The 18,991-nt window shown below is 34.4% G+C and overlaps 1 protein-coding gene across 1 annotated transcript in view; it reads left to right on the top strand.

Annotated features, from left to right (window-relative positions):
• RPGRIP1L (RPGRIP1 like) overlaps positions 1–18,749 on the top strand; it is a 46,224-nt gene extending 27,475 nt beyond the window's left edge. The window contains 4 exon segments of the mRNA XM_029965556.1: positions 3,353–3,536; positions 9,363–9,447; positions 15,070–15,203; positions 18,568–18,749. Coding sequence (XP_029821416.1) covers positions 3,353–3,536; positions 9,363–9,447; positions 15,070–15,203; positions 18,568–18,749 — 585 coding nt within the window.
• The last annotated feature ends 242 nt before the right edge of the window (positions 18,750–18,991 follow it).

Below are 18,991 nucleotides of genomic sequence, written 5' to 3'. Positions count from 1 at the left end.
CTGTGATAGCATTCATTTCTGGTTCTGTTCTGACATTGTTAATAAGATGATCACAAGAATTTAACACTTGATAGAGGAAGAGGATGGCTTGTCATTCAATAAATATATTTGTCAATCAAGTAATACTGATAGTGATTGAAGTATTGATAGTAAGTGGATGAATAATTGTGATTATTGGAGAATAGCTTGTGTGCTCTCCACATGAAATAGAAGAAAACAAGTGAAAATAAATATATAAAATGTTAAGGAGTAAAGTGTACATATTTTTGAGCATTTTTCAGTACAGGATTTAAGTTGGTCTTACAATTTAGAAGTTCCCTTTATTTTAAGTTTTTCAAGGACCATATATTAGTTAAAACTGTGGATGTAAAAAATAGGAACATTGTTCCTATTAGCAAGGTATTTTCAGCTCTGCTGTTCTGTGCAGAAAGCACTTATTTCTGTGGGATGCTATTGTGTACCATTTGAGTCAGCTGGAATCTTTTTTTTCACATCAAAGTCGTAGCCTTTTAGTGTGACCAAAAAGGAAATTAAAAATATGGAATATACAGCTTCTTGAAGGTGGCAGTCAAGACTGACTGTGGAATTAATAAAAGGGTTTCTTAATCTCAGACAGATGAGAAAAGTTGAGATGTAAATTTTGTACGAAATGTCCAATGCATTCAGTGCTTATCCAAATCCTGAAGCTTGTTGGAGTTCAGTGCTTCTTCCAAATCTCTGGGTAGCACTAATTACAGAGTTGGTATTAAAAGGTAGAGAAAGAATTCTGACATAGACTAAGTATCTTGCCCATGTTTTGTTTCCCTCACCTGAAATGAAAGCACTGAACCAGTTTCTCAGATTCTTTGAAAGCATTTAATAGTCTTTATTTTAATATGTGCCCATTCTCTCTCTCTGAGGAAATTTTGTATTATATCTTGTTTTAAATTCTAAATGTAAAGAATAATTTTATTCCCATTAAAATAGAATGATTTGTGGGCAGTAATTGACAAATTCTCCATTGTTCACTTGAATAGTACCTAATAAATGAGACCAAGGCTTAAAAAAAAAAAACTTAGGAAAAGATTTAAATAACATATTTCACTCTGCATCACAGAAAAATAAATAGTTGTTTAAAAATTAATTCCTATCATATGTTGGATGCTATATGTATTTTCAGCCTGACTACATAATATGAGTGGGTTTGTATTAGTGGTGAAATATGACATGCTAGCTATGCTGTTCTTCAGCAGTTCTATATTTTTTATTTGTAAATACCTTTTTTAATCAGCCTGTGTTCTCTTTGTATATGCTGTATTCATGATTAACATTAATAAAACTCAAAATAGTCTTGACTGTTAAGCTCCAAATTAATTTTTTTTCTTGCAATTTTCTAATAGTATGACTCAGTTATTTGCTTCATGGTAAGTTAGAAAGCAGAATACCTGGATTTACCCCATTAGCCTTGAAAAAGTGTAATATTCTTTGCCTGCTGTATGCAATTACAAGTGTTAAATATGTCAAACAAATCTTAAAATATGTAAAAGGAATACTTTATAATACAGGATATTGTATTTGGACTTGATTCATAAGCTACTGTCTGTGTACAAACTAGTCTGACATAGCTGCTAAATACTTTGGGGCGAACAAAACCACTCAGCATATCCCTTTAAATACAGATGCTAATACATCTGTTCAGTGCAAGAAGAAAAGAGTTGTTTCTGAAGTAAAATTAGACAATAGAGCCAATTTCATTTTTTATGCATGTGAATGTAGAGTGCTTGAGGTTATTAGTTGAAACTGAGTAACCTTTCCAGGCTTTCATCTCTTTCTTTTCAAATTTGAATATGAAAAGCATATTCAAGTCAGAGACCATCACTTTAATGACATTTGGCAGTCATTTGATTTATTAGATTTTAGAAAAAAAAATTCCTTTAAATATTTCATCATTCTATGCTAATCCCAGTAATATTGCCAGCTGAAGCCATGTACCTGTATTAGTGGAGACAGAATGGTGTGGAATTTTTTCTGTCATCCTAGTAAAATTTCCATGAATCTACTGAATAATAAAACAACCTTATTGAAATATTCAGATTTGGGTTTTTAGTTAAAGTGTCTTAGGATACATAATAAAAGGAAATGTCTTTTGAAAAGAGGGGGTAAAATTACTTCATCAAATATTGAAAGGACTTGACAGCAATGGAAATTGTTCTATATGATGGATATTTTTACAATAGGATACACCTCCTTTTCAGTTTGATTAATTATGTAATTTGCTTGGAAAAATGCAAGCTATCTCCATAATAAATTAGAATATTGACTTGCAGTTCAAACACTGAATCTAGAAAGCTAATCTTCTGAATATGATTTAGTACTTCAAGTGATTTAAGTTTACAATCAAAAATTGTCAAAATATTTCCACATAGGGGAAATATTTTTAATAAAGTTATGAACTTGAAAAGAAATGAAAGAAGTAAAAAAAAAATATTTTTGACATTTCTGTACTCCAACGTATTCTGTTTGCTCTTTGAAGAATGTCATCTTTCAGTGCTCCAATTTGGAACCCATAGTGGCTTTTCTTTCTTCAAATTGCAGTTACCTAAGGAAATACTTGTGACTCTTTCTGTTGAGTCTGACATTCACACTTAAATACATAAAGCTGATTACAATTTATCTGTACACAATACTACTGACCTTACCAAACACAATGAAACAATTTTACAAGGAAGAAAAAAATATGAGTTTGGTTAAAGATAACAAGAAAAGGCTCTGGTGAAGAACAATTGGGGTATTACTTTTATTATCCTATTGCTAATTTTAACTTTTAAAGGTATGTTTGATTTAAGTAGGCAAGTTCAGTGTATGAATTTGAATTCCATGTAGATACAGTGTTACTTTACATGCCTAGATATTTTGTGACTTGATGGATTTTTATTAGCTGTTCCTGGTGTAGTCTGCAAGAGGCACTAACAATTCTCTTTCATTTGGAAGACTTGGATACCTGATGTCACTGAAACTATTTCAAACAGTTACAGGATCACTTTGCTGTGTAGCTAAAAATAATGGCAACTAAAATTAGTGGTTCAGATAGCATTTGTACATATGGATAACTTTAACCTAATCTTCCCAAGAACACTATGACTAATGCAAAAATATTTTAAACACTAAATGTGTATCAGTAGCTGTTGCAACAATATTCTTAAATTGCAAATCCTGGGGCTTTACATTCTCCTTGTGTCTATGTCAAAATCAATCAATCAGTGTTAACCGTGCAGAGCAGCCCATGACTTACAGAGATGTGGGTTTGTTTTGTGTTAACACTTCTAGAAACACAAAATAATTTGTATTATGTTAGTGTTCAGTTTTTAAATAGGAAGTTGAAAAGATCTGGATTAAAATTACATCACTTGGTCATACTGAGTTATGAATTACTTCAGATGAAACAATCCAGCAGCTGTGTGTTGAATGCAGATGAAATTATTTCCTTGCAGAGGACACCCCACTGTCACTTCCCAAACCAACCGGTGGTCAGAGGAGTCACTGTAAGTGTAGCACTGGTGAGTGGGATGTACTCCTGAGCAGGCGTGTTTCTTCTCTTAAGTTCTGTCTTATGAAAATGCCTGCAATAAAGCCTATTTCCTGTACATTATATTTGCATTTATCTGTGTACTATTTGTCTTTTTTCCAAATATTTTGGGAAATATTAGTGGTAGTTTTTAAGAAATGAAGTAAGGATGCAGTTGTTAACTATGAAACAGAATACTGAAGTAGGCTTGTGGAAGAAATGGTGGCATTACAATAAATTTAAATATGCTGGGAGCACATACATTTTAAAATTAGGCTATACATAAATATATGTATTCTTTTTAAAAGAGCATCATGAACTACTTTTTCTATTGGTGCATGATGATACAGCAAAAGAAAAACATCAACCATATACAACTAAAATACATTTGGAAAGAGAAAATTTGTAATTGGACTCGATCACCACTTGCGAATACTCAATGTTCCTCTAATCAGAACTTTTTAAAATGGGAAGTTATTAATCCATATTTAATACTAATACATTGCTATTTACTTCATTATACTTAATCCTGCATGTTGCACATGCCAGTCTCAAATGAACATTTGAAGGTAGTTTATGTCAATATACAGTTATATATTATAGTATACATAGAATTATTCTAGTAATTGATAATTCTGTTGTTAAATATTTTCCCTGCTCTTTCATAGTATTTCAATTATTGACTAACTTTTTTTTCTGTTAAAGTCTGTTTCATTTAAGGTTCAGTCTAAGTGCTTCAAGTTGTCTTGGACTTTTATCTGAGAGTATCCTGGAGCAGGTGAATCAGTTTGCTATTTGTGACAAACCATTCCACAGACCTTCAATTTAAACATTCTTTTAAAAATAATTTTGTAAAAGCAGCTTTGCAAAAGTGGTGTCATACTCAGATCTTTTAAATTGGTACCATCTACAAACTTGATTTTAGAATGTGACTTGCCAAAGAATTCACTTGTTTAGATCCTCTTAATACTTAAACTATCGGATTATCCTGTAGTTGAAGACTCAAATCCCTCCTAGACAATGATCATCAACTGTTGCTGTAATGGGACTGCCCATTTGAGAGGGACAGTAGAGGACAGGGCACAATTGTTAGTTTTTATGAGTCTGAGGATGGTGATCTTTGTAAGGCTTTAGAGAAGAAAAACAAAACCACAAAAACTAATAGTGCTGCAATGTCTTTCATTTGCTGAGGCTGCTCCCATTCCAACAAATGGGATTTGTGGCATCAGTTACTAAATAACAGATTACATAAATAATAACTTTTTATGAGCTGAACAATATTCATCTTGCTAGCTTCTGTAAACACTTCTAAAAGTTCTAGGCAGGCAGACATAACTGAAATAATTGTATTAAAACATCATTGAAATAATAACATTAGCCAATAAAAGCTTTTTAACAGTTTTGATTTTTCTTGCATCTTGAATTCTCATTGCTTTGATTATAATAAGCCTTCAGAAGATATAAAATTCTTACACAATATTCTGATTTCTAGGTATGGTGCAAGCATAGTATTAGTTTTCTACATATTTACTCTGCAAAGTTAAACTATCAAAATACAGCAAAGTTATGATGAATAGAGAATAAAATTTCAGACTTTTAAGACAATTACGAAACTTCAATACATTTCAAGCTGTGATATTTGAAAATAATGTTGTGCTATTGTATTGCAGAGACTGTGATTCATAAGGCTTTCCAATCCAGTAGTGCTATATTGTGTTATTTCTGTTAGTCATAACCTGACTTCATAACTTTGATTTTTCTATTTGCTGCTTCAGTATCAATTGTAGAACTGTTTAAACTTCCAAATATCCTAACGAATCAGTATCAAAAGGTGTTTTTTGCTCTTAATTGCTTCAGGATTGTATTCTGCGGCATAATACTAATATGGTTGTTATTTGCAGAGGTTTGCTTAGGTGATTGGTCATCTAATTTCTACTCAAGATTAGCTTTACATACAGGGGAGAAAAAACTTAATGAGTCTGCTTTTTGATAAAGCCGGTTGAGAAGCCAGTAAGATAATAGTAATGAAATCTGCATGTGTGTTTACTATGGCTTTGCTGCATCTCTTATTCATGTCTAATTAGATTTGAGTATGCTGAATATTTGAGGTTAATTGAATATTTTCTTTAATAAAAATGAGATTTACATGGGTGGAAAGAAATTTACTTCGAGCCTAGAAGGAACCTAATAGTCTTTTAGGTTTCTACATGGAGAAAATCAGGGTAAGTCCATAAGTAATCTAAAAAAATCAGTAATTCTTATAATAAAAAGGCATTTTATATTATCTATAACTGGAACAGCTTGACTGTTTTAAAATCATCTTAACTGATACAGAGAGCTCTGTGAGATTCACTGCTTAAAAAATATTGGAAGGTTTTCCATTCCTTTTGTGCGTCCTTTGCTGTCATCACCTGACATGTGAGATATCAGAAGATAAACAAAATCTTGTTGCAAAACAATATAGTGGAGCTCCATTGATCTGGACATACATGATCCCACGAATTTCCATTTTCACTGCTGGTTCAAGCATGTAACGTGACATAAATTGGGGTTTTTCTACTGTGACTTTTTCACTACAAATGCTTAGAAGATCTTTGTTTTTTCTTCCAAGGTCTTGGAACAGCAACTTGACTGAGGAAGTTTATACACTGTAGGATTGCAATGCATACCCCTTGACATTAGGTGTTTTATCTACTGCTGACCATACTGACTGAGGAGCTGTGTGTTTGTTAGCAGTGGAAAGAGTTATTAGAATATCCAAGAAAGCTTCCAAACACTACAGTCTCATAAAGAAAAGTGGAACTTGCCAAATTGTGCTCATACCATGACTGTCTTTATATTTGGTGAACAGAAAGGATTCTGATTTTTTGGTGGGATTTGTTTTGGTACATACAGCATTGTGTTGATGTTGGGTGGAGTTACTGATCACAGTAAGCAATTAACTGATATTTAAACTTTTCAATTCAGTTTAAAATTGTGTGCCAGAATTTTTCCAGTCATGTCACCATATATTCTTTAAAGTAATGGCAGTTTCACAGTCAGAAAAACATAAGGAAACATGCGAGTCCAAGCAAACAAAGCCCAGTTTCCCACACATATAAATGCATCTGTTGATGTTTGACTGTTAGTTTCAGTAAAAGAAACATTATTCTTGTCAGGGCCAAGATTAATTAAATGATGAAGCTATGGTTAGTTCATAAATGCTGTTAATAAAAAACATTCTTATTTTATTAAATAATGAGGCTTAAATGTGAAAATGCTGAGATGGCAAGCAAATTACTAGAAAGCAAGGCTGATAGAAGGCTGAAGTGTGTTCTTATCACTGTATACAGTAGTTCTAGAGAACAGGCAATGGAAGTAGAAGATTTATGAAATACTGCAAAGAATTTATTTGAAATTTAATTGGAAAGCTTTCTTTTCTCGAAAACTTTTCTCTCTTAAGTAAATGGGTGGCTCTTTGAACAACTCTAAGTGCAAGGGTAAGTGGACCAAAAGAACACGAGGTGGGGGAAAGATGATGGAGTGTATTTTTTATTAAAAATAAACTTCTGAAGATCCCCATTCTGAAAGGTGGATTCCTCAGTATAACTCAAATGTTAAGGCTTTGCATCAGAAGACATTGTTACATTTCTGTGTGTTTATTCCTTTTCTCCATTACAGATCCACACTGTGAAGCAATTTTTCTTCACTGTGATAAAACTCTGCTTCATCTGTTTTTTAGAATGTGAACTATGAAAAAATGCACTATAACAGAACAGCTGTGTTAATGTTTTGAATTGCAAAGATTTCTGACAAGCTTCCAGGGTCATTGTAATCTTCACCTTTTAGTACTTCTTTAGGAGTAGCTTTAAAATTATAATCTTAGATGCAAACTGTTGCAAGTTAATTTTGAATTATTTTTGCAATTAATTGGATAGAAACAGGAGATGTTCCATGCCTTGGAGCAATGTTGTGATTCTAAGTTCAGGCAGTACTGTGGGGTGATATGAAAGCATGTTATTCATCAGGATCTAAAAATGTATTTTCACTATAGTTAATCATTTTCCCCAGACTTGAATGGAGTTCTTGTGCCGAATGTTTTACTTTCCAGTCTGAATTTTTCCGTTGCGTGAAATGAATTTGAACTCTTTGGATTTGTAAATAATTTTCATTTTAAATTGTTTTAGATACAGAATTAGTAAATTGAGGAAATTCCATTTGGGATGCTTATGGGAAAGGGAAGAATCTGTTGATGTGGCATTTCCTTTGAAGTTCTCTGGCTGTCCATGTGTCTCCCTGCTGCCTCCCCATCACTTCCTGTGGTGGCCCCAGGAGCACTTGGCCATGAGAGCAGCACATGTGGAAAGTCATCCACATGTCCAAAAGAATAGCAGATGACAATAACAGCTTCTTTTAACCTAGGAAAGTAAGAAATCATGAGGTGGAAACTAAGGATTCAAAGGTAAAACACCAATGCTTTGCTTTCTGTTAGTAGAGAAATGGTGGCAAATTGTAGATTCCTTGGACTGAACGACTCAGCAACTGGACTGGCTGTTTTCTGATAGTAACCCATTCCTAGGAGCAGTTCTGCTGGCCAAGGAAGAGCTGAGGAGCAGCTTTGGAGAAAACTGGAAAAGCAATAGCTCTGAAAAGTGTGCTTCCTAGGACTTCAATAGAGATGTGTCCTTCAGTAAATCCCTCTGCAAGGAGTTTAGGCCTTCTTATCTCTGCTCATGCTGCTGCATTCCAATACTCGGCTCCTTGGTAGAATTGGTACTTTCTTTTTATACAAATAAGTTTATTTTGGACAGTGAAATACATTAAAGATTTCTGTCAGTGCACAGCAAAAGGAAACCTTAATGTGATGTGGAGAGTTAAAAAGATCTCTTATGAGTATAGTGAAAAGTAACTAGAAGACAGTGAATATTAGAAATGCTGGAATGTAATGTCAGACAAATTTCTAACTCCACCTCCTCCCCTCAAAAACAAATGACAACAAATGATTCTTAGAGGGTTATATTAATTTTAGTTTTGTCCTATCAAAACTTTTTCAGTTGCATTTCTTTCTTTTAAAAAAAAATAAAATAATTCAATACTATTTCAATTTTTATACTCTTTCACAATAGTGTATTGATACTTGCAGACTGATACCATTTACAGGAAATCTGCTACTTTCTTAATATAAGATGCCCCAAAACTTCTTGAAGAATTTCTTAAAACCATGTTTCTCATTCTTTTAATATGTTTTCCAAACCAAGGCTAACTTTCACTGTAGGTCATATTAATAGTCCAAAAATTAAAAGCTGATCCTTGTGTTTGTATTTTAAATTAAAACAGTGAGAGGCTTTCAGAGCACTTGCACACACTCCCCAGGCCGTGGATTTTCTCCAGTCCATTGGTCTAGAGGTTTCTCTTACTGAAATACTGTGGCAGGAAAGGGGGATTAAATTACTGAGGCTGTCAAAAAGGACAAGCACTCTGCCATACATTATCATTATCACTGGCTTCCTCAGTGGAAGAAAATGCAGTAAATCACTTCAAATACAAAGCAATAAAGACCACTGGCTTTTAAAATCATGACTGCTATTGCCATGAACAGAAAGTGACAGCTGTGTGGCATGCTTAGATGCTGCTTGTATCTTTTTTGACAGTGTGCACACAGACCTGCCAGTGACACACCGTTACATCACATGACCTTTCAAATTTGATTCTAACATTGCTGCTTCTCCTTAGAAAAAAGAAAGAAATGTTTATTTTTCCTTTGTTCTTTTCCCCATGTTCTTTCTTCTAAAAGGTGAAAACCAATTGATACTGATATTAATTCTGATTTGCGTTGCAGCGATATACGTGGCTAAGGCAGATAATTGTGCAGAAAAAGAGTATCTCAAGTCTGTTCTTCTAAAGCCAGAGCTGCACACTGACAGGTACATGTTAGTGCTGAAAAACTCTATTACAGGTCTTTGTAAATAATGATTGTGGTTTGCCTTGTTGTTTGTCTCTGCCGAGGAGGCATCCCTGAGAAGTTAATACCTACCTAAGTAACTAAGTAGAAAAAAATTTGTTTCCACTAGGAATGATACCTGCATTCTGATCTTATTTCTTCCCTGAGTAGGCTCATGTGGTGTGGAAGATTGCAGCCTCACTTAATGTTGGTTTAGTGCTGTGGTTTGGGTTTTGGTTTGGGAGTTTGTTTGTTTGCTTCTTTTGCTTTTAACAATTTTATTTTGCAAAAGAGAGATTCTGTCATCAGCATTCTATCACTAATGAATTTGAAAAGTACATTTCTATGCCATATAGTGTAGTACATTCATTGCTTTCTGAATTCAGAGTACTAAAAGGAGTCTAAGAGATGCAGAAAGTGTTCCTTGGCCCTAGAATTTCCAAAAACATATATATATATATATATACAGATGTAGTTTTTATATTAATACATATGGGAGAAGGTATAAATTAGTCTTGTCCAGTTTCATTATAATAAAAAATTTTTTCTTATTCTAATTTTTTTTATTGCAATAGCATTTGTGCTTTACTTTGACAGAATGAATGACATTCTTTGATCCTGTTTTCTCTTAAAGGTCAGTCTTCATTAGAATGGAATAATTATTAAATTAAAGATTGATTTAATTCGCAGGAGAGTAGGATACCTGCTGACTGTATTTGAAGTGCTGGAGTTACTTGTAAATTTTTAAAATATCTGTTTATCCACAAATCCCTGATTCACTCTGCAGTAAGAAAGAGAGTGATCTCTCTTCATTTCATTTCCGTTCTATATCTGAGATTCATGTTTTGGCCAGAAAACAGGTTTTACTGGAATGGAGCAGGGAACACCATGAAATGATTACTTTTTGGGATGGAAATATCATACCAAAACATTCTTAGGTTTGGAGATTTAAAAAAAAAAAAATTAAAATCATTTAATAAGCAAGGAGAAGACTTACTTTACCATGTAGATTAGGAAAGTGGGTAACATTCTACTGAAACACGTTCTGCTGAGATTAGAGAGTATTGAGAATAAAATACTCTTTTTTTCTTTTTTCTTTTTTCTTTTTTTTTTGTGGTTCATGAGGGATAATTCAGCAAATAGCTAGTCTGTGTGCTGCAATTTCTCCTATAAATACTTAGATATCTGTATTAAATATCTTACAAACCTGAGGTAAAAAGAAGGTAAAATAACAGCAGTAAACTTTTTCACTGACCAGACACATTCACCTTCTACCTGTGCCATCATGGTCCTGTCCTCTGTGTTACCAGGTAAATTGTTTTCTTCAGTTATTGGTGTGTCTGGCTTGGCCTGTGGTGAAATTTCAATTTTGTCATGACTAAACAGGAAGGCAGGAATGTCATCAGTAGTCCAGTTCCCCACTTTATCCTAGCAAGGACCACCAAGAAACAAAATTTATGAAAAGATTCTGCCCATACTCCAAAAGTTTCCAACTCTATGTATTTTAAACCTGGCCTAGTTGTATCAACATGTGTTTTCTATCACAAGCTTTACAAACTAGTATCAGAGCTTTTTCAGCTGAAACAGGAACTCAACTAAACTAATGCTTTAAAGCTCAGGAAACCAAATTATCAGGGATATAAATATCATTGAAAATTGCCTGCAGATGGTTGAGCCTGACACTTTATTAGTGTTTGTGCTATGCCAGATTATAGAGCATAGACAGTGTATTATGTATATTAAGTAGTGTATTAATTTATTTTTTTTCCTGTCACAAAGAATGTTGTTAGAAACAATACTCATAATGATTGGATCCGTATTGGAAAATAAATAAATAGATTCATCACATGCTGGTTTTGTCTTCCAAAAGCAGAGTCACTTTAATGAATCTCTCTTGAAAAAGATAAATATTCTCAAGTGTTAAAAGATACATTAAAATATAATAAACAAAATTACTGCTGAGGCAAAATTACTGCTAAGCCAAAGTTGCAACTATAGCCTAGTTCTATAGTTGAAACAGAGCCAATTTGATCCTGAAAACAGTGCATTTCACAGCTTTATACTCTTTTAGTTTATACTTGCAAGTAAATAAATATAGATTGACATGGCATTTATACAGGAAAGTATATTTATTTTATAGAATCCTAAAACCATTTAGGTTGGAGAACTTTAGAGTCACCAAGTCCAACCGATACCCCAGCACTGCCACTTCCACCACTAATCCACGTCCCCAAGTGCCTCCAGAGCACTTGAAATACCTCCAGGGTTGGTGGCTCCACCAGCTCCCTGAGCAGCCAATTCCAGAGCTTGACAACTCTTTCAGTAACTAATTTTTTTTCTAATATCCGGTCTGAAATTTGTTTGAAGTGGAGTTTACTGTTCATTTAAAGATAAGATTTCAAAACAAAGTTGATTTTTCTCTTCTTTCAGTTCTTGATATGGAATCATTTTAAGTGTTTATTTGAAATGTTGACTTTGGTTCCATATTTGAACAAAGAGTGGCAGAAAATGCAAGAATATTCAGTGTAAAAAATCAAGAAAAAATGCTGTTAAATGGAATTATGTAAAATATATGAGCATAGTTCTTTTGACAAGCATCTTTATGCTTTCATCAGTCGTTGTCTCTATCATTATTAGGGAGATTTTGTCATAGCACTGGCTTTTTCTTATAGCTTTAATGTATGACAAGGGAAGCCTTTTTGGTTTGTTTCTTTTTCTGTATAATAGAGATTCAAGTTCTTTATCTATTTTGGGAAGCTATACTTGCTAATATTTGTAAAAACTTTGTGAAAAAGAAGACACAAAATTATTATTTCAGCATCTGAACCCTGTCATTATGTGTTCAAGTCTTTAAATCAGTTAAAAGGACACATTTCTTGCAGTCCATTTAACTTTCTGTAACTGTGTCATAGTTATTTTTTATTCTTCCACTGTTGTCTTTCAGCATTTTAAGAGTGTAGAAATTTTGGTCATGTAGAGGAAGTTGCCTGATTTCTCATGCCAGACTGTACTTGAAATGCTTGCAGACCTGGAGGTGGAGTGTGTGCTCTTCTGACAAGTGTCAGGAGAGACATATGTGAGGAGTGGAGGAATCCGTGTGTCTAACAGTCACCCTGCTGTGATAACAAGAGTGAACAGGTTTATGCAAGAGGTTTCCAGGCTGATCCTGACAGGTGCATCATTTCTTGGTGGGAAATGATTGTTATTCCAAGAAACAGACTATATGAAGTCATTGTTCTCCAAAGAAAATCTATGCATCCGTGTTACAGGGGAGCAGACCATGTGTACAGTTGTTAGCTTCACGTTAATATGCAACATTAACACACAAAGTTTTCTCCTTCCTGCTCAAAAATGGATGATCTGTGGAATAAAAAAAATTAGAATCAGATTTGCCTACATAAGAAGTTTTGTCCAGTCACTCTAAATTACCTGCTGGTGAGAATGCCTTTAAGTGTTATCCTAACAACCATAATAAATAATTGTCCAGGCTTTTCTGCTTCACTGTAAAACACATTTTAAGTTTAAGGCACTTATTATTTTTTCACTTTTGTTTTGCCAGACAAGTTTTATTTAGTTCTCTAGTCTTTCTTGCAGTGGCTAGCAAATATCTTCCCACACGGTGCTTTTACCAGGATGTCAAAATTTCTTCTTATTCTGTCAGTAAGTCTGGGATTCCTGCAAGGAAGTGAGTAACTGGTGTTACAGAAATGAAATGTGGAAATGAGGAAAAGTCTAGGATCCCAGAGAGAAGTGTGGGAGAGGAACGCCCTCCATAGCTTTATCCATGTAAGAAATCCTTGTATAAATTTGATATACCAACTCCCATCAAAATTTCTTTCAGAAGTGAGGCAGTGTTAAGGTGAGGTGGGACACTGGCTGCTGCAGCTGGGTGAGAGGTCTGTTCATGTGCCATAGGTTCTCAGGCAGTTTAAACTGTGTCTTTTTAAGCAGTTCGGCCTGAAATCAGAACTCTTGCAGTTTTTGGTAAATGAAGACAAGTTAAAGCATACCAAATATATTTAAATATTCTCTCAAAGCATTTGTGATACTTTTAAAAGTACAAAACTCAAAGTGATTGTGGTACCATTCTTGGAGTCTAGTTGGAGTATTCCCACGGGATCCAGAGTGCATAACTCCTCCTTCCTGTTTAGCAGCAAAGATTCAATCCAATATTATCATCTTTTAAGCATATTGGAACTATATGGTGTTAGAGGGGCTGTTATTTTCATCTGTTTTGTTGAAGCTTGACCTATTCATGTAAAATACCTTTGTTTGATCTGAACCACAGGTTGGGTCTGTAGGAATGACACTCCCCTTTGGCTATAAGATGCTGTCTCAAATTTTACTTGACCTGCTTTTAATTTATGTTTTAGTGAAAATTTTGGTAATAGTTGGTACCCTTAGGTGATAAAAGTTAATTCAGCATGAATCTCTTCTTCTGTCACTGTCTTAACTGCTATGCTGGTTTCCCCAAGAGATTTAATGTTGACACTGAATCATCATAACAAAACAGATCTGTTCCCAAAATCCAACAGTTTTATCAAATTATTCTTACAATTTTTAACTTGTTTTTATTCAATTTAATATTTATCTTGCAGATCTAAGTATTTCCTATTTTTAATTGGGTTTGGGCTGTTTTACTGCTGCTTAGCTTTGTGCCAAAATCTCAAGTTAAATGAATTATATTCAGTCAAGCCACCTGCTGGTGGAAGTAGCTGTGATAGTTTTCCTTTTTTTGCCTCCAGGAAATTTTTTAAAATATTTTCGTATTTTTGGTAGGTGACTGGGTTTAGTGACAAATATTTACATGTGTATTTTCTATGATAAATATTTTTTAGTAAGAGAGGAGCACAAAAATAAACTGCTATAAGAACATATTGTAGTAGTTGTTGTGTTTGAAGTCTTTTTAGGAAGATTTGATTGTATTTTGTCTGACATATCCTTTCCTTCAGACTTAGATTTTACGCAACTTGGTTGTTACCCATTTGAAATTATGCTTATTGTAACATTTTTAGGCTGTAAAGTTCACAAACACTTACAGTTTGAACAACATTGCCAAGACATACCAAATGTTAGCTCTAAATTCCTGTCATTTTGTCAGTCTCGGTGTTTTTGGCCCCAACACAAGCCACTAACTCAAGTCAGCTCCAACCCAATCCTGGAATTATGTGTTTAGAAGGAAAGCCGTACTTGGATGCAATGGGTGTAATTTAAGTTCACAAAAGAAAAGCATATATCTTATATAGTTTCTTGTATGGCCATGTGAACAAGAATTGTACCACAGAGTGGTGGGGAGGGGGAAAGAAAAATGGCACATTTCTATATGGCTACAAATCTATGGTTAAACCTCTCTGTCCTTCTAGTACAGCTAAGTAATGCTAAAGAAAAGGGGAAGATTTAAAAAAGGGTGTCTTAGACAATTCTTGTCATGGAAAATGTTGAATTTACTTGATAAAGAGTTCTTATTTGTGTTCCACTTGTAAAATAGAATGTGGGTTTGCCTTTTTTTCTGGTTTTAGAGTTGCTTTTCAACCCTTTTTGAAGGTAAAATATCTTTTTTCTTTTTTTTTTTTTTTTGTTTTTGTTTTTTTGGGTTTTTTATTTATCCTAAAATTTCTGTGGTCAGTGATCCCCCAGAAGATGAACAGGATCTTGAATGTGAATATATTGGGTTTGCTCTGGTCAGTTTGAAAGAGGTGTTCCAGAAGCAAAGAAATATCATTGAACAAGACATTGATGGTAAGTTTTACAGATCAGTTTATTGTAAACTTCTGTAGCTTAAAAATTATTTGTTGAATTTCTACTTTTCTCTGCAAGGGTTACTATGAAAGTAATTGTTTGACATTTTGTCAATAAGAAATTCTTTAATATTAATTAATGGCTTCCACATTTTTTTGCAAAAGTCTACAAAAACTGTGTGCTACTGTTATTCCTTAAAATATGTTTAAAAACCAAAACCAAAGAGCATTCCCAGCTCATAGTACTTCATTCATAAGACCTAAGAACTTTCCAGACATGTCCACTTGCTATAATTCTCTATTTTGTACATCATGCTTCATTGTAATAGGACTATATATATTCTTATTAAAATTTATGTCAGTAATTCTGTATTGTTAAAGTCTGTATCTTATTTAGAGCTATAACTCCCAGAGTACCTCCAGCTTGTGTCCTCCATATGAAACCTGTTTCCCAGACAGTATGAAATAGTGGTGGTTTTGATAAGGTGTCAGTTTAGAGTGAACACCTTTCTGAAAGGGACTGTGACCAAACCTTCAGTGTGACTCATTAAAGCAAGGTGAGGAGAGCAGGAGGTGTGGAATCTTCTATTTCCTGGGCCATAGGATCATTTTTATAACACTGGTAAGAAGTGTTATAAAGGCTACTTGGTCCTTTCATAGACAGTGAAGGAAAATATTGTCCTTGCTTAGGGTTTCTGGTTCCCTGTGTTTGCAGGGACGTGGTTACCAGCGTGTGTTTTTCTCCTACCTCTTTGTCTCAACCCTCTTTCCACTGTGGGAAAGCCCAGTGAAGAGAGTAAATCTCTTACAAACAGTCCCTCTCCTCTGCCAGTGCAGGAACCAGCCTGATGAATGGATGCAGAGCACACAAGGTACCCTTTGCAATAGCCAGAATTCCAGTCAGCCCCAGTGGAATGCCAGGCTAATGTCACTTTGCTACTTCTACTGCTGTGTCTAATTCCCATACCTTGAGCAACGGGGAGCTGAGTAGTGAGGGAAAGAAATAGGCTTTCTTATCCATTCCCATTATCATGCATAATTTGCATCCATGCTGTAGCTAAAATACTATAAGTATGCATCAAAGTTCCAGGAACACGATAAGGAAAATGCAAAGAATCGAATCTCCATACCCTGGAAAAATAGCATACAGATTTGATGCACTTCTTACTGTGGCTGAACCACTTGAGCTTTTCTCCACCAATACTTTTTCTCCAGGTAGTTGTACAGAAGCACATTTCCTCCAAAGGTATTTTGTAGTCTCTCACTGCAAGATTGCTTTTGTTCTGTACTTTATGGCCATAATTCCCACTGTCATAATTCCTGTTTGATAAGATTGATTAGTGATATAAATACAATTTTTTACCCTTGAAATTCACCTTTCACAAAACTCTTAAAAGTCCTAATCATCATCTGAGAGAATTATTATCACAGGAAGGACTGGTTTTTGTTACTAGTTATTGTTCTGTTAAAAGCTAATCATTAGTATGTGATGACAACTACTTCAATATTGTGAGGAACATTTCTTCCCCTGATCATAAGACATTTGAACTAATTTTTACTTTGTGTGAATTATATCCATGAAAGTAATAATAATAGCTAGAAATACTTTTATTCTTTTTCCTATGCACACTTCTGCCCTTCCCTGCAGGTACCAGGGAAGGTTCTATTGCATCCAGGACATATAACATTGTATATTTTCTGAAAATTTAGAACTTTCAGAGAACTGAAATGAATTTTACATTAACGTATGTCAGATCATGACAAAAGAACAAGTCCGTATATTTTCTTGGACCAACTCGTTGTAAAAGGATCTGTTCTTAAGATCTGGATGCAGACTTCATTTAAATGTAATGGCACAATAAATAGAATTCCTAAGTTATAGTGTACACATCCTCTCAGGTGAATATTGGTTTGAGGAAAAAAGACTTTCCCTAGGCACAGGGAAATTGGTAGGACACTACCACATGAAGTACATAAATGTCCTTCCTTCTTTCTGAGACTCCAAGCACAGTCTTTTTCATATATTGTTCCTTTCATTGCTGACTGTGTGAAAGTGGCCTCCATGAAATTTGAAGCAATTAAGTGAATGACTTAGCAAGAGAATGAGTGAAAAACACTATAGTCAACATATCTACCAGTGTGCCTCAGAGATAGTATGACAATATGAAAACTGAGAAAATAGAATTAATGTTCTGATATCAGCAATTACAGTTATCCTGTTCTTATAAGTAAAAACAATACTGTCCCCTAAAGTCTGCTCTTGAAGTTGACAGTTCACTGAGTGATCTGTTCAAGGTTGTACAAAATGGTTTGGATCTCTAAGATTAGCATCCAATCTGTCCTATAATAGCTCTTTCAACAGAGTAAATAATGGAAGGTTTATCCCATGATTTTTCTTCTCTAAACCTCTTCTGGGCTGTCCCAGCAGCCTAGAAGTTGTAACATGCAGTATCATTGCATGTCCCAGAGTACTTAACCCAGTTTATATACTAAATACATAACCTTGCCATTTGTCAGCTGTATAATTTGCTTTGAAAAAATATGCTGTCAGGATTATTTGTTTTTATTCAAATTCCTTCTAGAGTCATGTTAGGCAGCCTCATTGCTTTTTATGCAGGACTGGGAAAAAACCTCATTTTTGACTTAGCAGCATGTTTTAATCACAGCAGCAGAGATTCTGGCCCTCTGGGCTTACTTAGATATTGTAAAAGAGTGCAGTTTCAAATCATGTCAGCTAATTTCTGTAAAATAGAAATTTAAAATACTACTTTAAAACCCACATACACAAAGATGAAGGTAGTCAAATAGTTTAGTCTAGAGGAATTATCTTCTTTGTTTATACCTCACTATTTTGCAACACATAGAAGCTTGCAATTTAAATAATTTTGCATTGCACCAGCTGGAAAAAACAATTACTGTTTAAATACTAGTAAGTGTCCAGGCTGATTTGGACCTGTCCTACACAGTGTAGAAAATGCATTAATAGGTATGGTTTTGCTTAAAACTATTTATAAATATGCATATATGTTTTCAATAGAGTTTGAATTTACATATTGCCACATCTCATGTTTACATATTGAGAAAAATTATTAATTTATATAGGCGATGATTATACCAATAGTTTTCTTTATTTCAAAGGTAATTCGAGCACTAACACTTTAATTGATGTGCATTCTAGTTCTTAGAGTGCTCAGTTTGCAGTAGGCTAAATACCTGAGCTGGAAGATTCCTTTATTCTTTATTTATTTCTCCTCTGCGCGTGCCGGGTGCCTTTTAATCTGTCCAAACGCTACGGAAAATTACCAGAACAAAAGCAGACCCTTAAATAAAATTGCTAATGCTGTTTTGTGAGGCTCCCTTTCTAGTTTTTGATTCACGAGATGATGGTGCAGTGATTGGGGAGCTCAAAGTAGCCGTGGAGGCCCCTCCACGCGCCGCGTTCGGTCTGCGAGGAGCGCGAAGACGACTCCGAGGCATGAAAGGAAGTTTGCCTGCAGAAGTTCCTTCTCCCAGTGTAAATACATGCTTGATAGCGCATCAAAGATGAGATCTTTGTAATTCTTACAGTGTATTTAATGTATAATTCATATGGAAGGGACGCTTGATTTGTAGTTGTAAAGTTTTGTATACTTTTCAGTCTGTTTGTTTTTATATTTCCCCCCTAAGGCTAAGAATCTCTCCACAATGGACAACGTCTTGTAAATAATTAATACCTACATGATTGAATGATGTGCTTTATTTGCATTTTCAAGATTTTTTCCTACATAAAACAGTAATAAAAATGCAAGT

The sequence above is a fragment of the Manacus vitellinus genome, unplaced genomic scaffold, assembly GCF_001715985.3.
Source record: "Manacus vitellinus isolate BGI_N305 unplaced genomic scaffold, ASM171598v3 scaffold_10_pilon, whole genome shotgun sequence".
Lineage (NCBI taxonomy): Eukaryota > Metazoa > Chordata > Aves > Passeriformes > Pipridae > Manacus > Manacus vitellinus.
Note: the sequence above shows the minus strand (reverse complement) of the source record. Positions and strands in the feature narration are given on the sequence as shown.